Raw genomic sequence first — 13,894 nt, forward strand, 5'->3', positions numbered from 1 at the left:
CTCTATGTCTATTATAGGAGAGACTTAAGATCCCAGTCAAGAGGTTCAAGTTATTATAATAACCTATGTGTCAAGGCCTAGCAGGAAGAGTGGGAGTTAAGAGGCAGTAAAAATGAAAGAAGTTTTAGGAGAAAAAAAATGAAGGACTCATGAATTTAGGGTCTAATAGGTCTTCAACACAGATGTTGAATTGTTGAAGGGTGAAGGTGCCAGGGAGGCAGTCCAACAGAACCGCACAACCCAGGTGCTAAAGACGCCACCTTCCTTAGAAGGTCATGGTCCTGACTCTGAATGCCCCACTAGCCAGGGTTCCCCGAATCAGTGGCCTAGGGCTAAAGCTTCAGGAGAGGTCTCTGCAGGCCTCAGGATATTGAGGTCCTAAAAGCAGAAGTCAGGCTTGTTGAAGATAGTCAGCCAAGACCAAGATTTCACATACAAAAGCATAAAAAGCCACAGTTTATATAGTGTCTCCCCGCAAGACACTCTTGTGGTTCTCAGCGCCCTGCCCTCCCCATTACCACTACTCAGTGCTAGCTTTGTGCATTTCCACAATTCCCTGATTTCGCTGAGCTCAATTTGGTGGGAAAGGGAACGGTGATCCTCTGGTTTCTCTCAAGTCACAAGTGACAGGCCTCTAAGGCCAATGTTTTGTCTCCCGATCTTGATACTGAGCTGTGGAAAAGAAGGGCAGGGGGACTCCGCTCATCTGCACCAGGAATCTCACTTCTCAAATGTCTGCCCCTTGAGTCCTGTCTTCCGAAAACATGAACTGGCTGAAGGTACTTCCTTCTCCCAGACCAATCTGTTCTATTGCTTGTCATTTCTCCTTCATCCACATGGCCTAGCCCTCTGTAAAGAAATCAGTCTGTCGGAGGGAAGAAAACTAGACTGAGGAGAAAGAAAGCAATGAAACAATGAAAGCAATGAAATAATTAGAGATAGAAAATTTATTATTATGCAAACAGCTATGCACACTGGAGCCCTGGCAAACTGCCAGGGAACTTTCCAGATTAAGTTGTGCCTCCCTGTATTACAGGTACCAAATCAGAGTAACATCCTGGAGAACAAAACAAGGTATCAGAACACACAGTATCTCAGAGACCCACCAGGTCTGGACTCCTTTTTTGAAATGCTCTAAATCAGTAGCTCTGGGCAAAGATCTCAACTGCTTGCTAAATAGCTGGACCTGACGCTGGCCAACTGTTAAGGCACTGGCTGTCCTGAGGAAGAAGAGGACTGTGAATGAAAAACTGCAGCTTTGCTTCTAGGAAAGTAATATCTGATAAGGATAGTCAAGGAAGATGTATTTTATCACTTTAAAATCAATTTTACTAAAACTACAAATTCTCTAATCATTTTTTTTTAGGCTTATTTATTTTTGAGACAGAGAGAGAGCATAAACGGGGGAGGGTCAGAGAGAGAGGGAGACACAGAATCCAAAAGCAGGCTCCAGGCTCCGAGCTGTCAGCACAGAGCCCGACGCGGGGCTCGAACTCACTGACCGCAAGATCATGACCTGAGCCGAAGTTGGACACTCAACTGACTGAGCCACCCAGGTGCCCCTCTAGTTTAATAATTATTGAAATAATCACTCCAGAAGTAGCATTCCTTAATTTCCTCTCACCATATCATAAATTCCTGCAAAACTGTTAGTACTTACTACTGCTATTGTGATCTGGTTATTAAAACTCTTGATACTGCTTGAGTTACACAAGCATATAAAACTGATCTTTTCTGCTAAGTTTTTATAGTGATTTAATAAGTGTCTTGAAAAACAACACTGAAGTGAATTAATTCCAGTAAGTAAGTAAAAAGATGGAGTTTCTGTATGATGACAGCACTTGGGGGTCAATCCAGGTTCTAGTGATTTTTGGACTCAAACAATGCGAACTGATACAGCAGGGAGATCATGAGAAGAAAATACTAGTCTAATGGTCAGAAAGAATTCCACACCGTGCCCTAAGAATACAATGAATAGGTTCAAAACTAAAATAGTTCACTCATTTGTTTGCTTAGTTAATTGTTTGTTTTAGTGATCAGAGTTAACTTCTTAAAATTAGGCCTTGGTCTACAGGCCTAAAGAACTGATGAACTAGAGAATTGATGTGAAAAGATTCACTGTTATCAAATGGCAATTATTCAATAAATTCCCCCCTTCATAAACCTTTAATCTAGTGGCCAGCACCCAGAAACGCTTGAATACAAGCGTCCATACCCAAGTTACAAAGTACTTTATTCTTGTCTCATTGGTGAGGCGCAGAGTAATAACGTAGCAGCAGAAGGCTTGGCCTTAGATTAAATAGCGATAACAGAAAACGTGAGACTTTTTCCTCTCAGCTGAGGGAACACCCTACTAAGATGTCAAAAGGATACATGTAAGTTGGGATGCCTTTTGCGGCCAAGTGTTTCCGAATAAGTCGCTCCGTACCATACCAGTTAAAATCTTTTGTGGCATGTCCAATGCGTGGAAGATGAACACTTGCTGTTAAAAAGAAAGAACATAGATTATGATGTCTTCATTCATCAAAATTTGAATCAGTATAAAATACACATTAAGAGAAAACTACTCGCAGAGTCACTTGGTGGTTTCCAATGGACAAAACATGTGTAATCATGTGGTATCCCACACAAAGCCTACAATACAATGTCAAAGATATTCTGGGGAGGGACTGTAATGGGAAAACGTAAATAATTCTATTGAACACAAAGACGTACAGGCCCTGGAAATAAGTAGGTACGATGGAAATAGAATCATGATCAATGTTGGAGACAAACAGATTCTTTAAGAGTCAATCATTTCAACAAACTCTGAGACAGACTGGGTTTGGAAAAAAACTTGACTCAGACTTTTGGCAGGGAATGGTCTGCTAATGTGGACTGTGTGTAGCTCTCCAAAAGCTAGGATAAACAACATCCTATCTGACCAGATCACTACATCTTTGGTCCTTAGCTTCCTCATCAGCAAAATCATGATACAAATACCCAGTGGAGGGAGATGGTCCACAGAGCTAACGGATACAAATGTGACCTGGGAAAGGAAGGGAGGCTATTCAAATACAAGATGATGTGGTGGTTACTTGCATGGTCTCCTATGGGGGGGCTTCACCTTTACCATGTATAGTGAATGAGGTCTTGACATTTCTCACCTCCTTTTAAAAAATCCTATCACATGCCTGGAAACAGAAATTCACCTACTCCTGAGCACAGATGAAAAGCTTACCTTTCTTTTTCTTTGCTGCTAAATAGATCTTCTTCAGGCCCTCTTCCAGGGCTGCCATCTTAATGCCAGACAGGACATTGGAGCGATCACGGTGCTGAGCCACAATCAAGGCCAACTAGGAGGAACAGCCATCACATGGTTGACATGACACGAGACAGCTGCACTGTCAACTAAGTGCCCTGCCGTGGAGGGGGCACAAGCATTCCCCTGACAGGCTTTGTCTCCATCTGTTCTGGATGCTCTGCTGAACAACCCTGTCCTACCAAATTCATGACTTAATCTTCCATCATAATTGTTTTATTTTGTGGTAACTTAATACACAAGCACCTCTTCTTTTAAAAGGTATGTTAAAACCAGGGTCTAAAACATGCTGTCTTTCCTAAGTTTTCTCAGCGGCAAAGAGAATTTTTCAGAGTCTCAGGAGCAGAAAGGACTTTACAGGTTCCTGTGTCTTCCATCTCTGTTCAAGTAACTCCCACCGTGTCCTAACCTAAGGCGGGGGGGGGGGGGGGGGGACAGGACGGGACGGGACAGGACTGGAGACAGGGCCAAGAGAGCATATCTGGGACTGACATCACTACAGTCACATCATAACCAGTTGTAAACAGTTTTCTTGAGTCACTGGATTCTGAGCATTTATGCACAACCACGGTGTTGTTCACATTCTTTAGCATTTTAGAAATGACTGAACGAATGACTGTTGTCAGCCACAGGGGCAACCAACCTCAAGCAAATACACCTCTCTTTCAGCTCAGTTTCTAAATTTCTTTTCTAAGTCAGTAAGATTTGGCTCTAAATTTGAATATGAATTCAGGCCCTTGAGAAAGCTAGGTTAAGTGCAGGAAATGAAATCTCTTACAGGAATTCTAAAGGACTGGCAAGTAGGAGAGACACTTAAGATGCAAAAGGAGAATTTTAATGCAGGCAGAGGAAATCTGCCTCAGCTCCTCTCCTCTGCTCATAGCTGGCTACTAAACACAGTGTTTTACACAACTTTTCACACAATAAACGATGAAATGCTCAGAGTTCTCAGTCAGGTTTTCTTATTCAGTAAGAGTTTCCTGAGCACTTCCTATGAGCTGGTACTGCGTGTATTGAGGATAAAAAGAAAATGGGTCGACACCCTTGGAAGGAGCCCACCTGAGGTCAGTGCAGGAAACAAGCAAGTTAGAGAACAGTGTTCCAGGGGCTGTGATGGACAGAAGCAAGGGGGGACGGAGTGGGTGCGGTGGAGTCAGAGGCCCAACCTGCTTGTTATGGGCTGAACTGTGCCCTCTCGAATTCCTTTGTTGAAGCCCCAACCCTCAGTACTTTAGAATGTGATTGTACATGGAGACAGGGCCTCTAAAGAAGCAAGTAAGTTAAAGTGAGGCCTTTAGGGTGGTACCTAATCCAGCCTCACTGCTGTGCTCACAGGAAATCTGGACACATTCTGAGACACCAGGGATGCACGTGCAGAGAAGAAAGACCATGCGAGGACAGAGAGAGGCAGCCGTCCCTAAGCCAAGGAGAAGGCCTCAGAGGAAATCAGCCCTGCTGGTAGCCTCCAGAATTGTAAAGAAATTAATTTATGTTTTCTAAGCCACCTATTGGTGGGATTTTGTCATGGCAGCCCTTACAAACTAATACACTGACAGGCCAGCGGACAGGAGAGGTTTAAAGAGGAGGTGATGTGAGCCAAAATTTAGTTCTCATAAAAGAAGTGGTTTTTTTACTTACCAAATCTTGCCCTTTGTTTCTTGACTCTTTATCATCAATAGGAAATAAAAGGACACCTCCCAAATTCAAGTCTGAGGTAAAATAAAAGAGCAACAGACAGAATATGAGGTTCACTCCAGACTGAGACCTCTGAAGAGGGGCTCTTGTGAATGCCCCTGGTTCCTTCCTTTCCCACAGCCAATCAGGCTGCAATCTCACCTTTTCTCACACTCCTGGCCTCAGTGACTGCCTCAGCCAGGTACTCACATGATGCACTCCTGAATGTTTTCCTTTTTGCTCAAAAACTTTTATTTTTTTAATGTTTAATTATGGTAAAATATACCTCATGTAAAATTTACCATCTTAACCATTTTTAAGCAAGCAGCTCAGTAGTGCTATGCCGTCAATCTCCACAGCTCTCTTCACCTTGCAAAACTGACACTATACTCATGAAACCTCATTTCTCCCTTTCCCCTACAACCATCACTCTTACTTTGTCAATCTGACTACTATAGTTACAGCATCTAAGCAGAACCACCCAATACTCATTCTTTTGGGTTTTTGTTTTTTTAATGTTTATTTTTGGGAGACTGAGAGAGCACGAGTGAGGAAGAGGCAGAGAGAGAGGGAGACACAGAATCCAAAGAAGGCTCCAGGCTCTGAGCTGTCAGCACAGAGCCAGATGCGGGGCTCAAACTCACGAACCAGGAGATCATGAGCCAAAGTCAAACACTCAACCAACTTGAGCCAGCCAGGTACCCCTATACTCCTTCTTTTGTGACTGGCTTACTTCATTTAGCATAACGTCCCCAGGATTCATCCATGCTGTAAAGCATGTGTCAGAATTTCCTGGTTTCCAAGGCTAAATAATACCCCACTGTATGTATATACCACACTGTTTATCCATTCATCCATCAGACACTTGGGTTACTTCTACCTCTAGGTCACAGTGAATAATGCTGATATAAACATGGGCATACAGATACCTGTTTGAGTTATTGCCTGAGTTCTTTATAAGAGGCGTTGCTAGATTTTATGGTAATTTTATTTCTTTTAAAAAAATTTTTTTTAATGTTTATTTATTTTTGAGAGAGACAGAGACTGCGAGCAGGAAGGGGTAGAGAGAGAAAGAGAGAGACACACAGAATCTGAAGCAAGCTCTAGGCTTTGAACCGTCAGCAAAGAGCCTGACACGGGGCTCGAACTCACGACCCATGAGATCATGACCTGAGCCGAAGTTGGATGCTTAACCGATTGAGCCACCCAGGTGCCCGATGGTAATTTTATTCTTAATATTTTCAAGAAACACCATACTGTTTTCCATAATGGCTGCATCATTTTACATTCCCACTAACAGCGCACAAGTGTTCTAACTTCTCCACATCCTCACCAACACTTACTTTCTACTTTTTCTATGGAGATGTAACTGGCAGAACATCATGTAAGCTTAAGGTGTACAACATACTGATTTTACACATTTATACTGCAATACGATTAACACCTCAATCACATCACATAATCGTCATTCCATCTAGTGGTGGGAACAATTAAGACCTACTCTCTTAGCAATCTTAAAGTTTGTAATAGAGTTTTGTTGTCTGTCTGTCTGTCTGTAGTCCCTGTACTGTGTATTAGATCTCCAGGACTTATTTATCTACTAAATGCAAGTATATATCCTTAAACATTATCTCTCCTGTTTCCACCAACCCCTGGTAAACCACCATTTCACTCTAGTTTTTTTTTTTTTTATAAGTTTGTTTTAGATTCCACCTATAAGGGAAATAGACACTTAAGCTGTTTCTGTATCTTGGTTATTTTTAATAATGCTGAAATTAAACATGGGGTTATATGTTTTAATTTCCTTTGACTATATACCCAAAAGTGGTATTGCTGGATCATATGATAGCTCTAATTGTAATTTTTTGAGGAAACTCTATACTGTTTTCCATAGTGGCTGCACCAGTTTGCATTCCCACCAATTGTGCATGAGGGTTCCCTTTTGTCTACATCCTCAATACTCATTATCTGTCTCTCAATGACAGTCATTCTAACAGGTGTGAGGTGATATCTCATTGTAGTTTTGATCTGCATTTCCCTGATGATTACTCATGTTGAGCATCTTTTCCATTCCCAGTTGGCCATGTGTAAATCTTCTTTGGAAAAATATCTATTTAGGTCCTCCGTTCACTTTTCAATCAGATTGACTATTTTTTCTGTTGAGTTGTCTGAGTTCTTTATAAATGTTGAATAGTAACCCCTTATCCAATATATGATTTTCAAATATTCTCTCTCATTCTGTAAGTTGCCCTTCCATTCTGTTGGCTCTTCGAAAGTGCAGAAGCTTTTAAGTTTGATGTAATCTCACCTGTTGATTTTTCCTTTGTTGTTTGTTCTTTTGGTGTCCTCTCCAATCTCAAGGAGCTTCTTTCCTAGGTTTTCTTCCAGGAGTTTTATGGTATCAGGTTTTATGCTTGTCTTTGAGCCATTTTAAGGTAATTTTTTTGAGTAAGGTAGGGTCCAATTTTACTTTCCTGAATCTGGTTGTCTAGTTTTCCCAACATCATTTGCTGAAGAGACTACATTTTCCTTACTGGATATTCTTGACTCCCTTATTAAATATTAGTTGGCCATATATGTAGAGGTTTATTTCTGGGCTCTGTATTCTGTTCCATTGGTCTAGGTATCTATTTTTATGCTGCTACCATACTGTTTTAATTAGTATCACTTTGTAGTACAGTTTGAAATCAGGAGGTATAATGCCTCCTGCTTTGTTCTTCTGATGATTGCTTTGGCTGTTCAAGCTCTTTTGTGGTTTCACTCAAATTTCAGGATTTATTTCTATTTCTATTTCTGTAGAAAATGCCATTGGAATTTTGGTAGGGACTGTATTAAATCTAGAGATGGTTTTGGGTAGCATGACATTTTAATGATATTAACTCTTCTGATCAGTGAATGTGGAATATCTTTCCAATTGTTTGTGTCTTCTTCAATTTCTAAACAAAGTCTTGTATTTTTCATTGGCTAGATCTTTTACTTCCTTGGTTAAATTTATTCCTAGGTCTTTTACTGTGTTTGATGTTACAGTGAATGGGACAATTTTTTAATTTCTTTTTCATGTTTCATTGCTAATACATAAAGAAGTAACTGATTTCTGTGTGCTTTTGGACCCTGCAACTTTACTGAATTCATGGATTACATCCAACAGTTCTTTTTTCCAACTGATTAAATCTATTATATTGAGAATTTGGGGTTTTCAATATATAAGACCACACCATCTGCAAATGACAATTTTACTTCTTCCTTTCTGATTTGGATGTCTATTAATTTGCCTTGCCTGATTCGCTCTAGCTAGAACTGCCAGTATTATGTTGGATCAGAGGGAGGAGAAACACGCACACCTGTCTTGCTCCTGATTTTAAAAGAAAAGCTTCTAGTTTTTCTCAGTTGAATACAGTTAACTGTAGGTAGCATTATATGGCTTTTATTATGTCCTGTACTTATTCTATTGAGGGTTTTTATCATGAAAGGATGTTGTATTTTGCCAAATGCTTTTACTTCATCTTTTGAGAGGTTCAATGATTTTTGTCTTTCATTCTATAAATGTGGTGTGTCATATTTGTTAATTTGCCTATGATGAACCGTCCCTGCATCCCAGGAAGAAACCCCACTTGGTCATGGTGTGTAATCCTTTTAATGAGTTCTTAAGTTTGGTTTGCTAATATTTTTTTGAGAATTTTTGCATCAATATTCATCAGGGATATTGGCCTACAGTTTTCTTTTAGTGTCCTTATCTGGCTTTGGTGTCAAGGTAATACTGGGCCCACAGAAGGGGTTTGAAGTGTTCCCTCCTCTTCAATTTTTCTGGAAGAGTTTAAGAAGGATTGGCATTAATTCTCCTTAAAATATTTGACAGAATTTGTCCATGAAGTCATCTGATCCTGGGAGGTTTTTAAAACCTGAGTCAATCTCCTCACTGATTTTTAGTCTGTTCAGTCTTTATATCTCTTCCTGGTTCAGTTTTAGTAGGTTGTAGGGACTATGAATTTATCCACTTCTTCTGGATGATCTAATTTGTTGGTGTAAAATCATTCATAGTAGTCACTTATGATCTTAATGTTTTTTTGCAGTGTCAGAAGTTATTTTCTCATTTCTGACTTTCAGTCTTCTTTTCTTAGTCTTGCTAAAGGTTTATCAATTTTATTTTTCAAAAAATCAGCTCTTAAGGGTTACTAATCTTTTCTATAGATTTTCTAGTCTCTAATTTTATTTCAGATCTGATATTATGTCCTTCTTTCTGCTAACTTTGGGCTTAATTTGCTCTTTTTCTAGTCTCTTGAGGTATTTGAAATCTCATTTTTTAATATATGCATTTATTGCCACAAACTTCTCTCAGAACTGTTTTTGCAGCATCCATTTTTGGTATGTTGTTTCCATTTATTTTGAGATATTCTTTGGTCTGCCTTTTGATTTCTTCTTTGACCCATTGATTGTTCAAGAGTATGCTATGTGCTATTCAGTTTCCACATCTCTGGAGATTTTCTAGCTTTCCTCAATGAAAGATTTCTAGTTTCATACCATTGTGGTTGGAAAGACACTTGGTATAAATTCAGTCTTCTTTTGCTATGACTCGTTTTGTGTTCTATCATATGATCTATTTTTAAAAGTGTTCCATGTGTACTTGAGAAAAATGTGTATTGTGCTGCTGTTCAATGAAATTTTCTATAGATGTCTATTAGGCCAATTTGATGTAATATTTGGTCCAAGTCTATCATTTCCTTGTTGCTTTTCTGTCTGGATAACCTGTGCATTGCTGAAAGTGATATATTAAAATCCCCTACTATTATTGCATTGTTGTCGATTTCTTCTTTCATATCTATTAATATTTGCTTAATATATTTAGGTGCTCTGATGTTGGGTGCATATACTGTTATATCTTCTTGATGGATTGAGCCCTTTATCATTATACAATGTTCTTGCTTATCTCTTATTACCATTTTGGTTTAAAGTCTACTTCGTCTGATGTAAGTAACAACTACCCACATTGTCTTTGGTTCCCACTTGCATGGAGTATCTTTTTCCATCCCTTCACTTTGAGTCTATGTGTGTTTTTAAGGTTCAAGTTGGTCTTTTGTAGGCAGAAAACACCTGTACCCTGTTTTTTATTTGTTTCTTCCATCTAGCCACTCTGTGCCTTTTGCTTGGTGAATTCAATCCACTTACATTTAGAGTAACTAACTTATGTTAAGTACTTACTAATGCCATGTTACTAACTGCTTTCTAGTTGCTAGGTATTTCCATTGTTTCTTTTCCCGTTTCCGCCTACCTTTGTAAACTGGTTATTTTCTGTGGTGGTATGCTATTTCCCCTTTCTTTGTCTCTTGTGGATCTGTTCTATGCTTTTGCAATGTTGTTACCATAAAACATCTTACAGATAAAACAATCCATCTTAAGCTGACAGTAACTTGTGCTCAATCACCTATTGAGGCTCTCCCTTCTACTCCTTCTTGTTCTATTACTGATGTCACAATTTACCTCTTTTTATGTGGTATATCTGTTAACAATTTATAGCAGCTATACTTATTTGTACTACTCTTTTCCTTTAACCTTTATACTAGAATTGAGTGGTTAAAGCACCATCCTAATATAGATTAGTGATCTAACTCTATTTTTCACCTCTTCTAGTATATTGTGTACTTCCATATGTTTTCATGTTACAGATCACTATCTTTTCATTTCTGCTTGAAGAACTCCTTTCAGCATCTTGCAAGGCAAGGCTGGTGGTGGTAAACTCCCCTTAGCTTTTGTCTGGGCTATCTTATCTGCAAGATAATGTGGCCAAATACAATTTCCTTGGTTGGCAGTCTTTATCTTTCCACACTGAACATGTCAGTCCACTCTCTCCTGGCCTGTAGTTTCTGCTGAGAAATCTGCTGACAGCCTAATGAGGGTCCTTTGTAGGCTATATACCTTCTTTCTCCCCGGCTTCTTTTAGATCCTTTATCATTGATTTTTCAGTTTCATTATAATGTGTCTTGGGGAAGGTCTTTCTGCATTGAGATAATGGGGTGATCTATTAGCTTAGTGGACTTCTATGTCCAAGTTTTTCCCCAGATTTGGAAAGTTCTCAGGTTTGACTGATTTTATTTGAGAGAGAGAGAGCAAGCAGGGGAGAGGGGCAGAAGGAGCGAGAAAATCTTAAGCAGACTCCATGCCCAGCACAGAGCCCGATGCCGGGCTCAATCCCACAACCCCAGGATCATGACCTGAGCCAAAATCAAGAGTCGGACACTCAACCAGTGGAGCCACCCAAGTGCCTGAGGTATCATTTTTAAAAAATAAACTCTCTATGGAAACCAATTTGACAATAAACTTCATATATTGAAAAAATAAATAAACAAACAAACAAACAAACAAACTCTCTGCCCCCTTCTCCCTGTCTTCTCTTTCTGGAAGCCCACTTATCCTGATATTTGCCTTCCTCTGATAGTTGTCTTTTTTAAATTTTTTTTTTCAACGTTTATTTATTTTTGGGACAGAGAGAGACGGAGCATGAACGGGGGAGGGGCAGAGAGAGAGGGAGACACAGAATCAACAACAGGCTCCAGGCTCTGAGCCATCAGCCCAGAGCCTGACGCAGGGCTCGAACTCCCGGACCGCGAGATCGTGACCTGGCTGAAGTCGGACGCTTAACCGACTGCGCCACCCAGGCGCCCCTGATAGTTGTCTTTTTGATCCAATCCCATAGCTCATGTACTTTTTTCACTTTTTTTTTTTTTTTTAACCTCTTCTGTGTTATTTCTAAATTGCTATCCTCTAAGTCATTTATTCTTTCTTCCATCTGGTCAGCCCTCCACAGCTGCTCTCTATTGTTATTCTATACCTCATTCATCAAATTCTTCAGCTCCAGAATTTGTCTGGTTCTCTTTTACATTCTCAATCTCTTTGTAACAGAATTCATTTTGTTCGTATGTTTTGCTCCTGACTTTAATGAATTGCCTTTGAGTTTTCTTGTAACTGAGTTTATTCATAACTGCTATTCTAAATTCTCTGTCAGTTAGATTGCAATATTCTGTGCCTTTGAGCTCACTTGCTGGAGAACTGTCATTTTCTTGCTGTGATGCCGTATTTCCCAGACTTTTTACATTCCCCAGAGTTATGCATTGCTGCTTTTGCATTTGAAGTAGCAGATACATCCTTAATTCTGTGCTCGCTGCTTTCAGCAGATGGTTTTATGTTCTGTGGTATTGTTACTATCTGAGATATTCCTTGTGTTTGTGAGGTATACCTGCCACTCTTCTTGCTCTCTCTTGGGGCCAAATTTTTAAGCCCTTGTGTTACCTTTGGTTGTTACAGTTCACCAGGCTGGCTATTGGAAACAGCATTCTAGAAAAGCAATAGCTAGAGTTTATGGTTTTTCCTTGCCCAACGACCAGAGCCTGCTCTGAGTGCGCTCCCAATCTACCAGACACACTCGGGAGCTTGCACAAAAAGCTAGCAGCAGAATGAGAGGAAGTGGAGTTTCGCACTCAGTGTCTTGGGGAAGCTGCAGACCCAGCAGGGAGAACCTTGGGTGTGGTACTCCAAGATTTGTGGGTGAACCTCCTCCTGAGCCAATCCCTCTGACACCGTTTGAAGTTCTGATCTGCTTCCTCCCAGTCACAGAGCTCCCACCTTAGTACTCTGGGTGCTGGTGGAGAGAAATGGGTTTCTCCAGCGGTGTTCCATTTGGCTGGGACAGCCAGGAGCATTCTCCCTGCTCTCCTTTCCCCCCACAGGACAGGTCACCTTCACCAGATAAATCAGCCCATTCAGGGTTTCCTTGAGGGAGAAGCAGCAGCAGAAGTATTTCTCTTACCACCTCCACTGTGATCGACGCATGTTTTTTTCTCTTTTTTTCCCTTCTCCAATGGTGTGCTGGAGTCTTCCTGCAGGAAGGCTGGATTCCTGCAAGTTCTGTCTCATGCGTGAGTACCTGCCCGGGTCAGCACTCATCTGATTTTTGCCTGACAGTGGCAAAAGGCATCTAGGCAGTTGTGCTGGCTCCACAGCCTGTATGGAGGTTTGTCTGTCTCTTACTGGTGGTGGTGGTGGGCAAGACTCCGCTCGGGTCCTTCGAAGGAAGGTGCTAGGTCCCAAAAGACCCAACACATGCTTTTGTTTGTGTATGGATGTCTAATTCACTGATTAAAAGGTGTGTGTGTGGGGGGGGGAATAAAAAGGAGGAATGTTTTATACCGCCAATGTTGCTGACGTCATCGCCTTCACTTCTAAATGATCTCCCAAGTCAATGTCCCTCACGTATTACCTACAAAGTACTCCTGCAGGCATCGGAAACTGAATGCAAACCCAGAGGCATCTGGGGACGGAAAGGGGAGAGCATTATGAACTTGAAATTCCTTCAGAAGGCTTATGTTTGTTTTAAACCATTCCGACACTGCACTCTACTATATCTATCTGTACATTTTCCTACCTCATCCAAATCAAAGCAAACTAATGCTCTAAAAAAATGCGCTAAAATAATTCTATGGCTTTATACACTTCACGCACACCCGAATCTTTTAAGTTGTTCTAAAATACTGGCTGTGTTATGCCATTCTTCTCTACAAAACTCCCAAATGACTAACCGTTACCCACTGGATAAGGTCCGGCTTAGAATGGCATCTTCCTGGACAAGCCACGTGCAGTCTGCCTGCTGTGGTCCAGATCGCTCTCTTTAAAATCTAACTCTCCTCTATTCCTCAGCCTCAACCCGCTACTCTTGCCTGCCTGGCCCACACACCATGCCCTAAAAACATTCACTGTGTAACTGTCTGGGTCATTCAACACCCCGTACTGGGAATGACAGGAATTGTGGAAATACCACACAGCATGAGACACAGGGATCCTTTTCCATTTCCCTCCACCCACTAAAATTCAACCCATTTTTCCAGGCCCAAGGTAACTTTCACTACCTCTACACAGCCCTGCCTGATAATT

The 13,894-nt window shown here is 40.7% G+C and overlaps 1 protein-coding gene across 3 annotated transcripts in view; it reads right to left on the bottom strand.

Annotated features, from left to right (window-relative positions):
- Positions 1-929: 929 nt before the first annotated feature.
- Positions 930-13,894, bottom strand: part of CHD1L (chromodomain helicase DNA binding protein 1 like) — a 60,826-nt gene continuing 47,861 nt past the window's right edge. For 2 of the 3 annotated variants that reach the window (XM_040462525.1, XM_040462526.1), the window contains exons 20-23: positions 4,940-5,010; positions 3,221-3,335; positions 2,374-2,482; positions 930-1,279 (exon numbers count right to left, since the gene is read on the bottom strand). In XM_040462525.1, coding sequence (XP_040318459.1) covers positions 1,204-1,279; positions 2,374-2,482; positions 3,221-3,335; positions 4,940-5,010 — 371 coding nt within the window. In that variant the 3' untranslated portion in view covers positions 930-1,203. Of the gene's footprint in view, positions 1,280-2,373; positions 2,483-3,220; positions 3,336-4,939; positions 5,011-11,697; positions 13,099-13,894 lie in introns of those variants that run through there. The other variant, XM_040462527.1, reaches the window with a different exon arrangement.

The sequence above is a fragment of the Herpailurus yagouaroundi genome, unplaced genomic scaffold, assembly GCF_014898765.1.
Source record: "Herpailurus yagouaroundi ecotype Mexico unplaced genomic scaffold, PumYag 322, whole genome shotgun sequence".
NCBI classification, from domain to species: Eukaryota; Metazoa; Chordata; class Mammalia; order Carnivora; family Felidae; genus Herpailurus; species Herpailurus yagouaroundi.